Here is a 20078-nt window from a genome sequence, read left to right as displayed (position 1 = left end):
AGCATTCAATCAATTCTTTCGAAATGCTCGCGGATGCGTTCATAAAATCCCATGCTAGAGCTGAAAAGGTGCAGGCCCAGAAGGCGGATATTTTTCGTATAGCCCAAAGGGACGATGAGTTGTTACATCAATTTGTCAACCGGTTCCAAAGGGAACGGATGGAGCTCCCTCTGGTTCCGGAGGAATGGGCTGCATAACCTTTTACCAAAGGGCTTAATCCTCGAAGCTCGACGGCCTCGTTCAAACTAAAAGAAAACTTGCTGGAAGACGAGGTCGCGACACAGGCGATGTCCATACGTATACGAATCAAAGATTCGGGTAGAGGATGACCAATTCGAACTTCCCTCAGGGCCTATAAGTATAAGCAAAAGCTCTGAGAGATCGAGGAAAAGTTATGAGTCGGAGTCAAGAACATCAAGGGAAAGGTATCGTCCATACTCTGATTCGGAAAAGCCAAGCTTCAGGTCGGAAAAATCAAGGGTTGGTACCAGTCAATTCTCCGGTCGGGATGATAAACGGATCGAGCGCCCGTTGAACAGTCGAGGTCTATCATTTAGAAGTGATGCCGGGACTTCGGCAGTACCAAAGACCTACCGAGGATATCGGAGTACAACTTCAGCATCAATACCTCGGATCTCGTCTCGGCCATTGGTCGTATCGCGGAAGCAAGATGGCCAAGACCATTGAAATCAGATCCGAGTCAAAGGGACCCGAGCATGATGTGTGAGTACCATGGGACTCATGGGCACCGAAGACCGTCGCCACCGAGGGAGGAGGTGGCTAGGTTATTGAAAAATGGCCACCTTCGAGAATTCCCGAGTGAACGAGCTAAAGCCACTACAAAGAAAGGGAGTCCCACAAACGGGCCGAACCGGTGGAACCTCAGCATATAATCAACATGATAATCAGAGGTATAGATTCTTCTCGAGGGCCGATGATGAAACGAACAAAGGTTACCGTTGTGCGTGAGAAGCGTAGCCGGGATTACGTGCACAAGGGTTCCATCTCCTTCAGTAACGAGGATGCAGAAGGCATCATTCAGCCACACAATGATGCGTTGGTAATTTCTATTCTTATTTTTAAATCACAAGTTAAACGTATTTTGATTGACCCAGGTAGCTCGGCCAATATTATCCGGTGGAGAGTGGTTGAACAGCTAAGGCTACTCAATCAGATTGTACCGGTAGCCCGAGTGCTTAGTGGATTCAATATGGCGAGTGAAACCACGAAGGGGGAGAATTGTTCACGGCCAACATTGATGGCACCATTCGGACGGTGTTCTATGTCATCGAAGGGGATATGAAGTATAATGTTTTGCTTGTGAATAGTGGATACATAGCATGAGGGTTGTGCCATCGATATTACATCACCGTTGAAATTCCCAACACCGGAGGAAAAAAACCATCCGAGGTGAACGACTGTGCCAGGGAGATGTTCGCGGTCGAGGAAGCGCCACTCTTTCCCAAAAAATCGGATCCAAAAGATGACGAGTCAGTCGGTGGCAAGGACTCTAAATAACAACTAAAGTGTATGGGTTTGACAGCGGAGCAGAAGGGGTCGGACACGGGGTATGAAGAGGATGATTTCGGTGTACCCATATCATTCGTCATGCCAGATGACTCGGATGCAACCAAGTCTACAGTAGAGGAGCTGAACCAATTCATCTTGTTCGAAATCTACCGAATAGAAAGGTATACCTGGGCATGGGGTTAACCTCGAAGCTCAGGAACAAGTTAATTAAGTTTCTTCAAACTAATGCCGATTATTTCGCATGGTTCCATATAGATATGACAGGTGTGCCACCGGAAGTGACGACTCACAAGCTCAGCCTTGACTGGAGATTTCCCCCGGTGAAGCAGAAGAGGAGGCCCATGGCAGAGCCAAAACACTCCTTCGTAAAGGATGAGGTAACAAAGCTTTTGAAAATAGGCTCTATCCGGGAGGTAAAATACCCGAACTGGCTAGCTAACGTAGTGGTGGTGCCGAAAAAAGGTAATAAATTTAGAATGTGCGTTGATTATAAGGATTTAAACAAAGCATGCTCGAAGGATTCATTTTCGATGCCTCACATCGATAGAATGATCGATGCGATGGCCGGGCATGAGATGTTAATTTTTCTCGATGCTTACTCCGGGTACAACCAAATCCGGATGCACCCGAAGTATCAAGAGAAAACATCCTTTATTACCCGGTGCGGGATTTATCACGTTACAATGTCATGCCCTTCGGATTAAAAAAATGCCGGTGCAACTTACCAACGCCTAGTTAATGGGATGTTCGAAGAACAGATAGGGAAAACAATAGAAGTTTATATTGATGACATGGTAGTCAAGTCCCTGGAAATAGAGGGCCATTTAAAACATTTGCAGGAAACCTTCGATATACTCCGTAAATACAACATGAAGCTTAACCCGAAAAAATGTGCCTTCGGGCAAGTTCTTGGGTTTCATGGTGTCCAACCGGGGAATTGAAATTAACCCGGACAAGATCAAAGCCATCGAGGATATTGAGGTGGTAAATAACGTTAAAGGAGTGCAGAGGCTCACCGGAAGGATAGCAGCGCTGAGTCGGTTCATATCGAGATCTTCAGATAAAATTCACCGTTTCTTCTCCTTATTAAGGAAGAAGAATGACTTCGTTTGGACACCAGAATGCCAAAGAGCCTTGCTGGAATTGAAAAAGTACTTGTCTAGCCCATCTCTACTGCACACACCGAAGGCGGATGAGCAGTTGTTTCTCTACCTTGCAGTATCCGAGGTAGCGGTAAGTGGTGTTTTGGTCCGAAAAGAATCAGGTACGCAATTTCTTATATATTATGTGAGTAGAACTTTAAGGGATGCGGAGACCCATTATCCCCACCTTGAAAAGTTGGATTTGGCATTGGTAAGTGCTTCAAGAAAGCTCAAACCTTACTTTCAATGCCATCCGATATGCGTAGTAACTACTTATCCTCTAAACAACATCATGCATAAACCGGAATTGTCGGGTAGACTGACCAAATGGGCCGTAGAGATTAGCGGATACGATATCAAATATAAATCCCGGAAGGCTATTAAGTCCCAAATCTTGGTCGATTTTGTGGCAGATTTTACCCCAGCTATGATCTCCGAGGTTGAGAAAGAACTTCTGCTAACCTCGGGAAAAGCTTCGGGTATTTGGTCTTTACACACGGACGGGGCCTCGAACCTTAAAGGTTCTGGGCTAGGCATCGTCCTTAAAACCCCACCGGGGATGCCATTAGACAGTCGATTAGAACTATTAAATTGACTAACAATGAAGACGAGTATGAGGCTATGATTGCAGGTTTGGAATTAGCTCGGAGTATGGGAGCCAAAATAATCGAAGCAAAATGCGACTCTCTCTTGGTCGTTAACCAAGTAAATGGCGTATTCGAGGTTAAGGATGAACAAATGCAAAGGTATCTGGAGAAAATCCAAGTGATACTACACCGGTTCAAAGAATGGACCGTGCAACATATACCCAGGGAGCAGAACAGCGAAGCCGATGCATTGGTCACTTTAAGCTCTTCAGTCGAAGGGGAAGAAATCAACCTCGACACTATAGTGTAGTTGATGAATTCGGTGGTAGAAAACCGGCATCTTTGAAATAAACACGATGGGTCTTAACTTGGGATTAGCGCAACAAATACATCGACTACTTGCAAGATGGAAAGCTCCCGATTAACCCAAAAGAATCACGGTTACTAAGGACAAAAGCAGCACGATTCTGTTTAATAGACGGCCAATTGTATCGACGGTCTCTCTTTGGGCCCCTGGCCAAGTGTTTGGGTCCCGAAGAAACCGATTATATGATGAGAGAGGTCCACGAGGGGACCTGCGGTAATCACTCCGGTGCAGAAGCCTTAGTTCAAAAAATTATCAGAGCCGGTTATTACTGGAACCGGATGGAGGAGGATTCGAAGAATTTTATCCGAAAATGTGATGGGTGTCAAAGACATGCCCCGATGATTCATCAGCCCAGAGAGTTACTACACTCGGTGATATCACATTGGTCCTTCATGAAGTGGGGAATGGACATTGTTGGTCCTCTTCCATGGGCACCAGGTAAGACCCGTTTTATTTTGTTTATGACTGACTATTTCTCCAAATGGGTTGTAGCGCAGGCCTTCGAAAAAATTAGAGAAAAGGAGGTTATTGACTTCTTATGGGACCACATTATTTGTCGTTTGGGCATCCCGGCCGAGATAACTTGTGATAACGGTCCTCAGTTTATTGGCAGCAAAGTCAATGATTTCCTCGAAGGGTTGAAGATCAAGAAAATTGTATCAACTCCGCATCACCCAAGTGCAAACGGACAGGCAGAATCCACGAATAAAACAATAATTCAAAATCTAAGGAAAAGACTTGAAACGTCGAAGCATCACTGGAAGGAAGTGCTACCGGAGGTATTGTGGGCTTACAGAACCACATCAAAATCAAGCACGGGAGAAATGCCTTTCTCGTTGGTCTACGGGGCCGAAGCCCTCATCCCCGTAGAAGTTGGTGAACTGAGTCTCCGATTCAGATACACCACCAGTGAGTCAAACGAGGAGGCCATGGCCGTAAAACTCGACCTCACGGATAAACTTCGCGAAAACGCGTTGGTCCGTATTGCAGCCTAGAAACAGAGAATTGAAAGGTACTACAACCGGAGGGCCAATTTTTGACATTTCCAAGTTGGAGACTTGGTGCTTCGAAAAGTTACTTTGAACACCAAGAATCTTAACGATAGAAAGTTGGGTCCGAACTGGGAAGGGCCGTATAAGATAACCGAAATAATGGGTAAAGGGTCGTATCAGCTGGAATCCATAGACGGACAATGGTTTCGCAGTAACTGGAATGTGGCTCATTTGAAGAGATACTACTGCTAAGGTATGGACACTTATCCTTGTGGTTTTAATCTTTCTTTTTTGCAGGAAGTCTAGTACCGGATGAAGTTAGGTGCTAGTCTGAAAACACGTGTTGCACTCTTTTCCTTAGTACGGTTTTGTCCCAAAATGGGTTTTCCGACAAGGTTTTTAATGAGGCAACAAGTACAACGTGTTACTTGATAAAAACGAGGACAAGTGTCCGAAAACTCGAGGCTATACCCTATGAGTGGGGGCTTGATAGTGCTTACCCGATCATGCAGCTCGGATAAACACTAGGGGACTACTATACCCACATCGAGGCTTATCCCGGTTAATAGAAAATGAAGCAGCTCAACAAAGCAAGTGAACGCTGTTAGGTACTACCCCGAAGAAGTCCTCGAAATTTTGTATTTCTCATCTTCATCCAAAACCGGGCCTTCTGTATTAGGTTTCGATGTAAGGACCAAACGATCAGAATGAATCGTCTCCACTTAGTAGTTGCTACGGCAAATCAGAAGGAAACGGACGAAATCTTCATATTATGTACATGCAAGTACTTGTAATATAAAGATTATTGAAAATTCAGATTATTGCATTTCGGATATGTCTTCTTGTTAAACACCCTACCCCGATGATTACCACTGAAATTCAGCATTATTTTATCTAAATACCCTATACCGGGGACTATAGTCGAAATTCGACAAAGGCAAGAAGGTCGCATTGAACCAAGCCAAAATCTTTTAACACCGTCGAATGGGGACTGCTATATCAAAAACTGATAAGGCAGGGATTCAGGTGTCCGAACCTAATCTATGATAAATAAGCTGTCGAAAAATATCGACCTTAAAATGCCTAACGTGATTCGGAGACGTCTGAATTCACAGAGCATAAATAAGTCCCACGGGCAAACCACTCGATCAAATCCCCGGACAAAATGTACCGAACGAAAATAAAAGCCAATATTTAGGCACAGTCCGAAAAAATGACTCCGAGCCTTTGTTTGTTCTTTAATGAGACTAGCAATTAGGGAAAAAGTCGTAACGAGCATTCAGGTAAAAGAATAAAGAGAATCGGAAAGAAAAATCCACATTCCATATATGAAAGTTTTTACATCCGAAATTTCTACAAAGCTAAAAAACAAAACGAGCCAAAAAGGAAAAGGCAAAATAAAGGCTAATGCATGCCCTGGTCTACCCGGTGTGACTGGAGCCGGAGTGCTCGGATACCATTCTCTCAGAATCGGTATCGAGGGCTCTCTTAGCTTCCTCCTCGATCGTTTTGGCTTCGAGTATCAGGGCCGAGAGGTCCCCAAATCCTTGTTGGGCTTGCTTAAGGGTGGCCCTCCGAGACTTCCACCGTTCATATTCAACCGCAATCGTGGTATGAGCCTCGACAGCCTCCACATTCTTAAGAGACTCAACTAAGTCGGTCTCAGCTTGGGCCAATTTAGCCACTAATTCCAACCTCTCTTCATCGAGGATTCTTTGAACTTGAGTAGCTGACTCAAGCTCGGCCTTCAGAATGTCATTGGACTCGGCTGTCTCCTCGAATTTAATTTTGAGCTCGACACATATCCGGGCCCTATCCTCGGCTTTTTGTTCGAATACCCTCAACTTCTCCTTGTACTCAGCATTCTTGGATTCAAGCAGCCTATGCCTCTCGGCCATCTTCACGGCATCAGCCTTGACCGAGTCCAGCTCACTCCGAAGTTGAGAGACAGTGGCCTCGAGTTCACCGAGCCTCGAAGAAAAACGGGTGTTGTCTTGGCTAAGGCCGAACTTGTCCGCTTCCAGGAGCCGGTTCTTTTCGACCATTTTGGCCAACTCAGCCTTCAACCGAATATTTTCAGCCTTCGCTGCTTCGAGCTCGGGTTGAAGGTTGGAAAGGCATTTCCTGCCGGTTGATTGATCCACCTTTACTTGCGAAAAGGTGTTGGAACTTCTCTCGTTTCCCGACCTCGGGCATCCGGCCTAGCCCCTTAAGGTCGTCAACCTCTTGCTGAGCACGGATGAAGGCCTCGTTGACGAGCACCACACTCTGTAAAAGAAACGAGAAGTTGAACTTGGATAAAATCGTAGCTAAAGTTCACATTGAATTATGGAAGGATTGGGTGATAAGCTTACCTGGTTACCCGCGTGCATGCCTTTATTAATGAGACTCTGCCAGGGGACTCCGACCATCTTCGCTTATCCGAGTCCGAGATGAGGGGCCTCAGATAGCTTGCAATTCCCACAGGACGGGACAAGAAACTGCAATGCTTGGGGACAGTGACCACGACTGACCTTGTCCTCCTCGGTTCCACGCTCGGGGCCGGGAAGACACTTACTAGGCTTTCTCTTTAACCAGTTTCGGTAGACCGACTAGTTGCCCTCGTGACCCGTGGGATAAGGAGATATCCGAAACCGGCTGCTTCCCCTGTATCCGAGAACATGTCATTGAAGTTATCTAACCTCAGCGCAGGAGAAGTTGGAGCAGCCCCAGCGGTCTCGGTAGAGGTAGGTGCCTCAGATATTGCAGCTGGGTCACCACCGGGTAGTGGGCCGGTATCCACTGAAGCCTCGGTGTCAGGGACTGACTCAGCTCTTTGTTCGGCCTCAGCAGTTGAGGCGAGCCCGGATCTTCTAGTCCTTTGCAGGGGGGTCTCCTTAGATGAAGCATCACCTGAAATGTCAACATATTCAATTGACCTTAGAGGAGTTGGATAAAGAACTTCTTCCCCACCTGTGTGCAAAGTCGGAGTTGAATGTCCTTCCCCGGCTGAAGGAAATGGCGGAATGGTGGCTTCCTCCTCCGGAACAGAGGCGACGGAGGGGGATACACCGACCCTTCGAATAAGGAAATCGGGCTCTACTTCATCCCTTAGAGTCCGAACAACGCTCCTTGCCCTCTTCTTCGGTTTCTGCCCTTTGTCCGAGGGCTTTCTCCGCCTTTTATTGGCAGCAGCAATAAGACAAGATGTCCCTGCTGAATCAAATTCAGGTACCGGCGTAGCAGGCTCGGCTGCTGGCTCCGGTCTTAGCTCCACCGAGCCCTTGGGTAAACCTGAATACTGAAGAGGTTATAAAAAGGAAAGGAAAAAGTAGAAGATACAATATATTCCAATTCAAGCAGAGTATTTCCGTGATTTTGGGCAACCCATCGGCCACGCGACAGGTTCCCCCATGTTCGTTCTTCATGGGTGTGTTGACCGAGGAGTGTTTCAACCCATTCATTCATGTTTCGAACGGCCGGAGGTATCCATGACATGGCTGATATTAAGAAAGAAGGGGAGAAATCGTGTGAATACAAGGGAGCAAGTGTTTGACAAAGCATTCAAGATTAATTATGGAAGGGAGAACTGAGAAACTTACGATTATCGTTCCACCTCTCCGAAAAGGGCATATAATCAGCCGAAATAATGTCCGCTGTCCTCACCCGGACGTAGCGCTCTAACCAACCTCGGTCTCTGTCTTCATCCATCTTCGAAAAGATCGGGTTTCGACCTCGCTTGGCGAGAAAACGGATGAAATGTGTCATCGTAAATTCCCTTTTTACATCGTTGGCCAACAGCCGGAGGCAGGCTACGGTCCTCCAGATTATCGGATCAATTTGGGCCAAGGTCACGCTGTATGTTTGACATATATCCAAAATAACCGGGTCAATTGGGGGGTTGAGCTTGAGTGTGAAGGGACAGGTGAAAACATACAAAAAGCCTTCCCTATGATCGGTGATAGATTCGTCGGGCCCGGGGGCGAACACTTGCACCGGACGGTTATCCCATCCGCAACCAGCCCGGACCTGATCAAGTTTATGCTCGGTAATAGACGAAGGATATCGCCTTACATTGAACCTTCTATCCGCAACCAGAGAAGGCTTCTCGGCTTCAAATTCTTTGTTGTAGTTGGGTTTGGACGGTACTATGTCCGAAGCGGTAGGTTCAATGAAGGTTTTTCCCTTGGGTTGTGAGGTTGGCTCGGCTCCTTGAGAAGAAACCGAGGGAACATCCTGGGAGGTAGTTTCGGTGTTGGTAGACATTTAGAAGATATGGAAAAGGAGATTTATGAATTCAAAGTAGGATACGGAACAAATTGAAAGTGTAAGAAGGATTGAAGAGGCAGTTGAAAAAAAAATTCAAAATGACGAGATGAAAGAAGAAACACAACAGCACTTTCGATCAAAGAACAACAATGGAGAAGTTGGCATGGTTGGTTTATTTTTACGATAAAAACAAGCGAGAAAAGATGACCACGATGAAAGCAAGTAAGAAAAGGAGATGATCACGATTGAAACAAGTAAGAAAATAGGAGAGGGAAACGATCAGAAGTGGAGAAGTAAGAAGGTGAAGAATTGAAAGTGGTAAAATGAGAGGGTTAAAAGCCTTATATAGGCATGGGGGACCGAAACGGTTACAGAGGTCAGCCAACCGGAGGGTGCCACGTGTCCCACAATTAATGAGACGTGATTTGAAGAGACGTGTGTTACGGAGGTTACCGAAGTCGGCCATTCGGGGTGAGACACGTGGCTGATGGCAGAGGGACGTGACACAACTGTTCCCGCCAAAATTTAAAGATAAGAGCTAGATTGTGAAACCACCAGTTTTGTGACTTATCCACTTTCCGTTACTCCGGTAAAACTACGGTCCAGAAAGTGTGGGGACTATCTGTATACGGTAAAAATCGGATATGCGCAAGACCGGTGACACCAGGGCCGGGAGTAAGATCAAATGAGCACGAGTATGATCAGTCTTTTCTTCAGACCGGGGATTGCACTAGATGTAGCTGATCCGAGAAAAGAGAAGTAAGTCTGTTGGTCCGGTGTCTTCGGACCAAACTCTGCGTTGTCGTTAGCCCGATTTCGCCAAGTCAAGTTCTCCTGGCCGTTAGCCCGGTTTCTCTGTGTCCGAATTGAACGTAGTCGTTAGTCCGATTTACCAGCTGTAGAACAGCCACGCGTCAAGACCGTTCTGCCATTTTGTACTGACAACCGTACGGGTGTCAGACCGTACGATTCTATCTTATCCTTTTAGGGTTTCTTTATTCCAAAAGGGCTTTGTGTAGTATGAAAGACCCATGAGGCAAAACTATAAATAGAAGACATTTCCCTACTTTTAGGGGTTAGTTTTTTGAGATCTAGAACATTGTAATTGCAAATATATATTAAAGCATTATCTCTCTCTCTCTCTCTTTAGTCCGAATCAGTGGATCTTTGTGGTTTTTGCTTATTCTTCTAACACTATTAGCTTAATCATCTATAGCAACATATTCATTCAAGGCATTGATATATATTCGTATATACATATTGTAGCACGCAAATCCATAAATATTTCTCATAAACCCAAATAGATTAAAGTTATCCACATATCCTATACTTCACTTACAAATTCAATTTTTACCTAAATTCGGGGTAAACAAATCTATAAATTTTTATTCAATCTATAAATTGTTATCATTAAAACACATTACAGTTTTGAAATTACAGGATAAAAATGACACTCCCTTTACCCAATTTATGTGACGGTGTTCGGTTAGAGGGTCAAAACAAACTTTGACTATTAATTTTTGTATACATTCATCAATTTTTTTTAAAAATAAAAATTATATATTTGAAAACTACATGAAAAGTACTACAAGTCAATATAACTAATGACTCAAAATATTTTTTTAAAGAAAGGTTAGAAAATTATTTGATTCCCCAAATAGTAACAGTAACACCTTCACATAAAAAGGAAGGTGGGAGGAATTTCTTTTGAAACTCTAGTGATTTCACCTATATATCTATAATCCGCATTCAAAGTGCTAGGTTCTATTTTATTGAACCCATTGTTCAGCTGCTCCATCCGTCATTGGCCGTATATATGTTGTAAGAAGTAGCAAGCGGGCGTATAGTTGAGGTGCGTGCAAGTTGGTCAAGCCATCACTATTATTTATATGAAGGAAAAAAACTAAAAATTGATATGGTATGTCATAGCTCGAGCTCATAGCGTGTATCATTAACTTTTGCGGCCAGATACACTTCACAGATATAATTGTCTCCTTCGAGCTATGCTATCGTTGAGTTAATAAACGTGCGCATGTGAATCCAATTCTGATATGGTATTTGCTTAAGGTATCATTTAGTGCACCCCTTCTTCAAAAGCTTACAACCTTATAAAACTGCCACATGCCTATGTCTTTTTCTACCCGTCCTCTGTCATGAGCGTCATAATAACTCTAATTTTGAGTAGTGAATGTCTTGCTCGAGTTAATGCTAGTTAATCATCATCGATGTTAGATGCTAATTAACCTTGAGGCATACTTTAACAATTGTTTCTGATAGATAAGTTAGATTTACATGATAAAAGGAGGTCAGAGAATATACGACTACTTGTTAAAGTGATACTTTTAAGTCATCACTTTGTCACATAATTTAGGCTAGATTCAAGATGACGCTCGAACTTTTTGCTGCACTCTCAGAAGTTAGAGAGCTGGTCATCTTGACGAAAGTGATTTCCTTTTTTAGTTAAATCAATAAATGAAAATAATCAGAAATTTCAGTTCTCTCTATATTTATACTTTTAGTTATTTTCTTTAGCTTTAATCCTTACGCGTTGGGTGCGGCAGGGGAATGTAACAGTTGATTTTTTTTATGGTTGCTCAATTAATAATTATTTCTTAGCAAAATTATTTTTTTTTGTTGATGAAAATTGAAATAAAAAAGAAAGGTGATACTCCCCACCACGCCAAACATAGAGAAAACACCCAATAAAAATAAATGCTGAGAGTGAAATTTTTTAGGTTATCATTTGTTGATTGAAAAAGAGTGAAAATTACTCATTAGTCAAGTTGTTATGCAAAAATTCTGACAGAGCAGCAAAAGCTGTGAGCAATTTCTCGAATCTAACCTGCATTATGTACGAAGTGATGACTAGAAAATTTTATACTTTGACAAGTAGCCTAATATTCCCTGGCCTAATTTTGTAAAGATAATTTTACGGATAGTCATCATTCAACCTTTATAATTGAAAAATAATAACTGTTATGAAGTTCCAAATTCCACAAGTAAAATTTAAGACAATATTATCATGAAGTGTCATATGTAAAATTTGTAACTCTATAAGACTATAACAATGACTAATTTTTCGAAACAAAGCTAAAAAGTAACCAGTGGACGCTATCTCTATTTTTTTTTTTCATTTCAAAATCTGATATCCCTTTCAGCGTTTTTCGTAAATTTTAAGCCTCTTACGCGGTTAAACAAACATGCAAAGGGAGGGCAAAAGAAACAATTCCATAATCAAACATATTTACCAAAACTAGCTAGTCATCCAAAGTACTCACAATCAGACTTTGGAAAATGCGATTGTTGGGATCCATTTATAATGGAGAGTAATTCAACTGCATTTGATTACTACTGATTTGAATAAATACAATAGAGTTTAAGTTAATGTGCACTGATAATAGAAAGAAAATTCAGAGCATCAGGTTAATTAAGATCATGAGCCATAGCAATAGGCAATTGCCTATGTTTTTTTTTTTTTCAATTGCCTATGGTAATCCTAATATATAGGAGTAATTTTTAATTTAAAAACCTGTTGTAATCAGTTAAAATATAAAATCTTTACACTATAGTATATTAGCTTGTATTGATCAGAAGAGATACGTAATTAATGTTCATGACAAACAAAGAAACGTTACAAACAAACAAAAAAAGGAATACAAAAAAGAAAGAAAGGTTCTGGAAAAACTAGAAAGAAAGGGAAAGGCATATGTACTGATATTCTTCAACTTCCATAGTAGCCACATTTGCAACCAGGTTCACTTCAGTAATACATATTCATGTCCCATCTGCAGTGAGCTTCTTTTAAAGAAGAAAACAGGCTATAAATAGGAAAGTGCAGCTAAGAGTAAACAAACAAGTGAATTTAACAATATATGGAGATTACAAAAAGGGGATGAGATATAAATAATTCAGGGTCTTTCCTATAGTTTCTCTGAACGCTTCATGATGGTCCTTGCGATGTAAATAATTCAGGGTCTTTTCTGAAGTTCCACTGAACGCTTCATGAGGGTTCTTGACATGTAAATAATTCAGGATCTTTCCTAGAGTTCCCCTGAACGCTTCATGAGGGTTTAAAGCTAATCCTTTTGAAGTGTTTGGGGGAACTCCCGGATTCATTCTGATAATCCCAAATACTCAAGCCTTGTATAGCTCCTCAAAAGTCAACTATTTCCTTGTTGTGAGTTTTGTTCTTTTAGTTGATTTATTCCATTTATTTCCTTTAATTGGTCATATGTTACTTAGTGACATAAATTCATGCAGTATACGTTGAATACCTACAACATCACATAGGAGCTAATTCAGTGTGTGCATGACTCTTTCATGAAAAGTTGTTGTTAGAGATTTCCCATTCAACCAATTAGGAATAGTATGAGGAAATTTGCCGTACGTTGCAACATTCAATCAAAAAGTAATATTGATTAGCCGTGTCTATCATTATTTTATGTGAGACAAGTACCTTAATTGTTTACAATTATATTTTATTTCGTAATTAAGTATATTATTGTTACATGTTACAGTGAAAAATTAAAATATTTTCAACCGACTTATAGTAGTCATAGTTATAGAGCCTGTTTGGATGGGCTTATGCCTATATGTTTAATGCTTTATAAGCTAAAAAAAAATTTAAATAGCCTAACTTATTTTTTTTGACTTATGTTCGTTTTAAGCCTTTTATGTTCGCTTTTTAGATAAAGCTAAGTCAAATGGGCCCAATTATTTTTTTGAGCTTATTTTAAGCACAAAATAACTTTAAGCTGGTCAGCCAAACACTCAAAAAAGCTGAAAACAGCTTATAAGCAACTTATAAGCAACTTATAAGCCAATCCAAATGGGCTCATAGTCATAGTTTGCTCGCATGCTACATTTGCTGTGATAGACCCTGCAGGATCTATCTTTTCATATGTGTCTCCATACATTTCCTCTTATTTAGAGTCTGGAGAGAGGACTTGAGTTCTTACTTGATCCTTTTGTGGTAGATCGAGTATACTAGATCGTAAGATTTCAGGTTCAAGGTAGAGAGACCTTTGGTTGATCTCATTGTGCTACACGTGCTTGACTTTAATGTCATTGTGAGTCTGAATTGGTTGGCTTTATATCACGTATGATGCACTTGATTTCCATGCCAAGATAGTGAGACTTAACTTATTGGGCAGTCAAGTTTAGAATGGAAGGGTATATATGCCAAGGACACTTAAGAATCATGTCATCTTTTTCTCTAAGGCTCGCAGGTGGATTAGTCATGATTTCTAGGTTTCATAGCTTACCTTTGTGATACCCAGACTGAGGATGTTGCCATTGATAGTGTTCCATTGTTTTGTGAGTATCCTGACATGTTCCTAGGGGACTTGCCGAGATTACTCATATGCGGGAGTTAAAGTTTTGCATGAATACTTTACCAAGGACTCAACTCATTTCTTTTCCCCCGCGCACTATAACAAATTTGACCTAAGGCCACACTAGTTTTAAACAATATGACTTACAAAACATTCTCAAAAATATATAAGGGCACACTTTTAAATTGTGGCCTTTGTTTAACGCTTTTGGCTACGGAACATTAGGCAACGCCTGAAAAACTTGCCCTTTTGAAATATAGATGACGTTTTATAAGTGTTGCCAAATTATAAAATAATTGGCAATGCTTAATTATGAAAATTGCTACACTTTAAGTGATATATTTACTTTTATAGAAGAAACACTCTATTAAGTGTACTCTAAATATTTTCACAATAATTAACATTTCCTCCATATTGCTTTTAGGGAAAATTCTCCCCACGATCAATAATTCTGAAAGGGCAAAAGACTTCCCTCCTCCCTAAAATTTCCTCTCGATCAATTCTAAAAGGCAAAAAATTTCCCTCCTCCCTAAAATTTTCCCCGTTCAATTCCGGACATTAGGTAGATCTATGCTTCCACAATTCCCGAGAAATGATCGAAGCTAGGCATTGAAGTACACAAGCATGCATGGACAAGATTAGTAGGTTTGGACAGCCACCAAACCATAAGAGTCCTCTTGAGATGATCAGTTGCTGGAGTGAAACCATAAACCTGGCTAAAGAAAAAGACCAATTTTTGTTAGCAATATCACCATTGAAGAAAATATGATCCACGTTTTCCTCCACTAGTATGTAGCAACAGTATCATTTAGAGGGACCAAGAAATGCATATAAGTATACAAAAAATTGGGGCACATCCAAAAGTGATCAAGTTTACAATGATTAATTATAAATTTTGTGGCTAACGTTTACAATGATTAACTACAAATTCTAATATACAATATAATTTTTGCGACAACAGTTTTTCGTGTCCAAAATCTAACTAATTTTTGGACAAAATTAGTTTATCACAAATTGGGTACATCATTAATGACAAAATAATGTGTCGTGGCTAATTGTACTCAATAAATACCGTCAACTCATTTTTTGGAGGGAAACTTTAGTGGACAAAACTTTCTTACGAAATTTTGTGTTTCGTCGCTAAAAATATGTGTCTTATGTATTTAAATACGAAATGCAATTTTTATCACGAAAACTGAACTATTAGTGACGAATGTTATGAGCATAATATGACTTTTGAAGAAGAATGATCACAAATGTTGTGAGCTCTACGGTGGATCGCTGTGATGATGACCCGCCTGGGCGTGCCCAACGGCCATGTTCATTCAAAAGTTACTGTCTTATCGTTTGGTTGTAATTTTGTTTCTTTAATTTCTTGCTATGCACTAAGTATTGATTATTACTTTATTTAGTTTAAGCATTTGCATGACTAAAGTTTTCCCTACCAAAAAGCAAGGTTGCGCTGGCTACTGTACTCGTAGTTTTCTATCTCTTTTCATTCTCTGTCTTTTTCGAAAATATAACCTCCAACGTTTGACAATAATCTAAACTTGTGAGAGAATTAATGCTTTATGCTATTCAAATATTATAGGCAGAACACCCAAAAACATTACATACCTAAATTTGGCATGGACTAATAATTGCATACTTAAATTCATATTCTGAATTATCTTTTGGAGTTGGCTATTTGATAGCCTTTACCCCGGTACATGATAATATGATTCGGTTTGTGAAAGACACGGATTCAAACGACAAAACCGCATAAACTAAAAATGAGAAGAAATCAAATATGAGAAGTGAAAAAATTGATATGAGAAATATAGAGATAGAGTAGGATCCAATTAGTAAAGGAATTATAGGCAAACTTAGGTATATGAAACCTAAACCCTCCTATTCAATTCCTACTAACGAACCTATACTTATTGAATTCAATTAAGAGTTAATCAAATGAATCCACAAATGAACAACTCTAATAAGAAATCAATGAAAAAGGGTTCAATAGCTAACAATGAAATCCACCATAATTAACTATCACTAACCACTAGACTAGCACTAAACTAATTCTACCAAACAAACTATCACTCATTTAGAGTATTCATCACAACATCATTCAAGTCTAATTAATGAAATAACTAAGTGTAGTATTTATATTTCTATGCTAAAGAAGACTAGGCTAGCTATTAAAAAAATACCCTTAATGAAGTAAGGGCCTTGTTTGGTAGTCTTCTTTAGGGATGATGATGTCACAACCCAACTAAGGGCCATGACGGGTACCCGGTACTAGCCTACCGAGCACCTCCAGTCTGACACTCCATAATCCCTTCTAGGTGGACCACACAGACAACTCATGAATAACATACTTAGTACAGTCATCAGCAACGATGCCTTAAGCATAAGTCAATAAGGCCACTAAATGTTATACACAACAAGAACTGATAAAGCTAAGGAACACCTAGTTACATATATTTGTCTACGAGCCTCTAAATAGAATACACAAATCCATAAGGATGGGGCAGGAATCTGCCATCCCCAAGTATATGTACACAAACGAGTAGTACCAATAACTGCGGCTCCGAAACAACTAGAGCGCTTCTGAGATTCCGCTGATGGAGCTCCTAAAGATCAGGTCCGTCTACCTATCTACCTGCGGGCATGAACGCAGCGTCCACAAGAAAGGACGTCAGTACGAATAATGTACTGAGTATGTAAGGCATAAATAACAATATAACAAGAAATATGAACATAAAGAGATAACTCGTGCATCTGATTGCCTCGTAAGGCGGATATCATGCATGCTTAACATTTTTGAAAACTTTTCTTCATATATACATAATAGTGCTGCGGAACGTGCAGCCCGATCCATATATATACATATATATATATACATACATATATATTACATACATATATACATACATATATATATATATATATATATATATATATATATATATATACATATACATTCTTTGCGGAACGTGCAGCCCGATCCATATATATATATACGTTACTGCGGAACGTGCAGCCCGATCCTTATATATATATATATATTATATTGCTGGATATATATATATAGTAACCTCCGATTTATATTATGGAACAATCATCATCACTTTACCTCACCTTGAAGGAACAATGATTATAAGGTGAGATCAACAACAATGAGTAAAATCAAGGAAATCATGAAATAAGCTCAATAATCTCATCATAGCATTAAAATCATAAACTTTGAAACTTCTAGAAACAGAGTCATCATCATTATCATTATCATTATCATTATCATCATGAAAACATAATCATCTTTATCGTCAGTAGAAACTTTAAGAATCATGAATCTTTACTTGTGGGGATAGGGACGTCATGGAAAATATATATGAGTTCGCAAGAAAAGAGTCATCATTGTCATCAGAGAAAACATCTTGTTTTTAATATCATAAAAACCTTGAGAACCAGGAACTTCTAGCTGTTCGGGAACAAGAATGTTATGGAAGACATGTATAGAATCATAACATAGGAATCATGCCTTTAGAAAGAAGGGACTAGCCTTACATACCTTTCGGTCTCCTTAGCCACTCAACGCTTATCCTTCCAAGCTCATAAATCTACATATAAACCATTCATACTATTGTTAGGCTCAATGTCATATGCTCATCTTAAGCCTTCAATTTAATTTCGTTTAGAATGAAAGTCAAGCAAAGATCTCCCCTGTTTATATGTCTAGCCCGAAATCACAATCCAACAACCAACAAACAACAACAACAATACCAACATCAACAACGACATTATCAACATCAATATGCTCCATAAAACATCCCACACGATGTGTTCCAAAATTCTCAACTAACCAACTTGTTATACGACAATTTAATAACTTTATCTCCGTAAATAAACTGAAATGAATATTAACAAGGAAAGATTCATACCTTACTCCCGCTAGTACTGCAATATCTTCACTTTCTACCTTGAATTCGAGCCAAGACTCCCCACTATATGATTTTATAATGGCAACTATGCGCTGTCCGGACTAAAATTCGGGGGTTATACTAGATATGCGTTAAAATTTGATGTGTGGAAGTTGGGAGAGGTTTCCAGAATATTTGGGAACTTTAGAGGGGTGTTTGTTCTGAAAATAAGGGGGTAAACCCCCTTTTATACTTGGCTAGATTCGGTTAGCACCGACTCTGAAATTGCTCAGCGCGATTGCGCTGCCTTGTGGCGCCTTCGCTCTGAGTTCTTTGGGTTCTCCTCTGCGCGTTCACGCCACCTTCTAGCGCATTCGCGCAGGGTTAATTCCCTGCTCTGGCAGTCTGTCTTAAAATGCTCATAATGTTTGATTCCGATGTCGGATTGATGCGCGGTTTGTTGCGTTGGAAACTAGACTTCCTGAACTTCAATTTAGGATTTTGCTTTGCCTCAAAACTTCTCATATACTAAAAGATATTCTTTCTCCAAATCGGACCAAAATTGCCATTCATATTTTCTCCAAAATTCCTATGAACTTATTTTCCTTAATTCAGCTGCTCTCCAATCCTCCCATAGCTCATTATATGAACTAAAACCTTCATAACCACAAGATAAACGCATACAATCATATATATATCCTTGAAGGAAAACTCCAGAGTCCCTACTTAAAACAACCAATACTTATAAATTTCAACGTACAGAACTACGGGGTGTAACAGATGACTTGATTTTAAAGAATAGCCTCTTTGCATGGCTAGTCACCATCGGTTCCCTCCATCTCATCTTCACTCCACACGACCAAGCAATCATCCACACGTCATATGATCTCTTATGAAGCTCCTCAAAGGTCTCCAACGCATCTCTTTGCATCATCATGGCTTGTAAGGCTTGGAGTTCCTTGGCTCGGCCTCGGGTGAAGGATCTTGAATCATGTGTGCTCCTTGGGATCGTATCACATGACAAAGAGCGTAGCTACACTCTCTTTTAGGCGCGTGTCGATAAAAAAGATCAAAAAATAAATTCACAAACAGAGTATTTTGATTAGTCAATCACTGCATAGTCATATGCATAATTTAGTTGTTCCAATTCTACATTTCTTATTGCGTCAACTTAATATACAATGCATATTTTACCTTAATTCTGAAATTTTTTAAATTCTTTCTTTAGATGCAATGGCTATTTGTTCCAACTGTGTATTTTTTTTCTTTCCAGACTAGTTTATAAAAAACAAAATAGGCTCGAACTCCATCATTTTAGCCAAATAAAATTAGTTTTATCCAAAATAATAAAGTATCGGCCGTGTACTTTTTTTAGATGCAATTAATGGCTATTTGTTTCAACTGTGTATTTCTTATTTTTCAGGCCATCTTGTAAAAACATAATTGGCATGAACTCCACTATTTTAGCCAAATAAAATTAGTTTTATCCAAAATAATAAAGTGTATTTCTTCTTTAGATGCAATGTCTATTTTTCTTTCCGGGCCAGAAACAATTTATGAAAGCTAAAACTTAAAGCTTCATTATTTTAGGCAAATAAAAAAGACTTAGCTAAAATAGTGGAGTTGCAATTGCGTACTTCTTGTTTATTTCTTCCTTAGATGTAATGAGTAATTATTGCAACTATAGATGTTTTCTTCTTCACTATATAAAAGAAAGAACTTGGTTAGAGCTCTATTAGTTTTAGAGAAGCAAAAATACTTTATCCTGAATAATGAAGTTTCAATTGTATTTTTTTTCCAATTTCAACTATATATTCAGCATTTTTTCCCCAGGTCAAATCTGTAAAAAGTTTCAGCTATATACTTCTTTGGGGTCTAGCCAAGATGTTTACTAATATGACTAGAGAAAGATGATAAAAAAAAAAAAAAAAATTAATGCATTTGAAAAAGTAAAAAAAATTAAAATATCACATGAAT

At 39.9% G+C, this 20078-nt stretch overlaps 1 protein-coding gene across 1 annotated transcript; it reads right to left on the bottom strand.

Annotated features, from left to right (window-relative positions):
• Positions 1-6039: 6039 nt before the first annotated feature.
• On the bottom strand, positions 6040-6663 carry LOC132061385 (uncharacterized). Its single transcript, XM_059454215.1, has one exon. The coding sequence runs from the start codon at positions 6661-6663 to the stop codon at positions 6040-6042; it is 624 nt and encodes a 207-aa protein (XP_059310198.1).
• Positions 6664-20078: the final 13415 nt, after the last annotated feature.

The sequence above is a fragment of the Lycium ferocissimum genome, chromosome 6 (genome assembly GCF_029784015.1).
Source record: "Lycium ferocissimum isolate CSIRO_LF1 chromosome 6, AGI_CSIRO_Lferr_CH_V1, whole genome shotgun sequence".
Lineage (NCBI taxonomy): Eukaryota > Viridiplantae > Streptophyta > Magnoliopsida > Solanales > Solanaceae > Lycium > Lycium ferocissimum.
This window is presented reverse-complemented; position numbering and strand designations above follow the sequence as displayed.

Bases quoted from the DNA above. Each gene is read 5' to 3' on its own strand.
- LOC132061385 (XM_059454215.1), bottom strand. From the start codon at position 6,663: ATGGTCGAAAAGAACCGGCTCCTGGAAGCGGACAAGTTCGGCCTTAGC.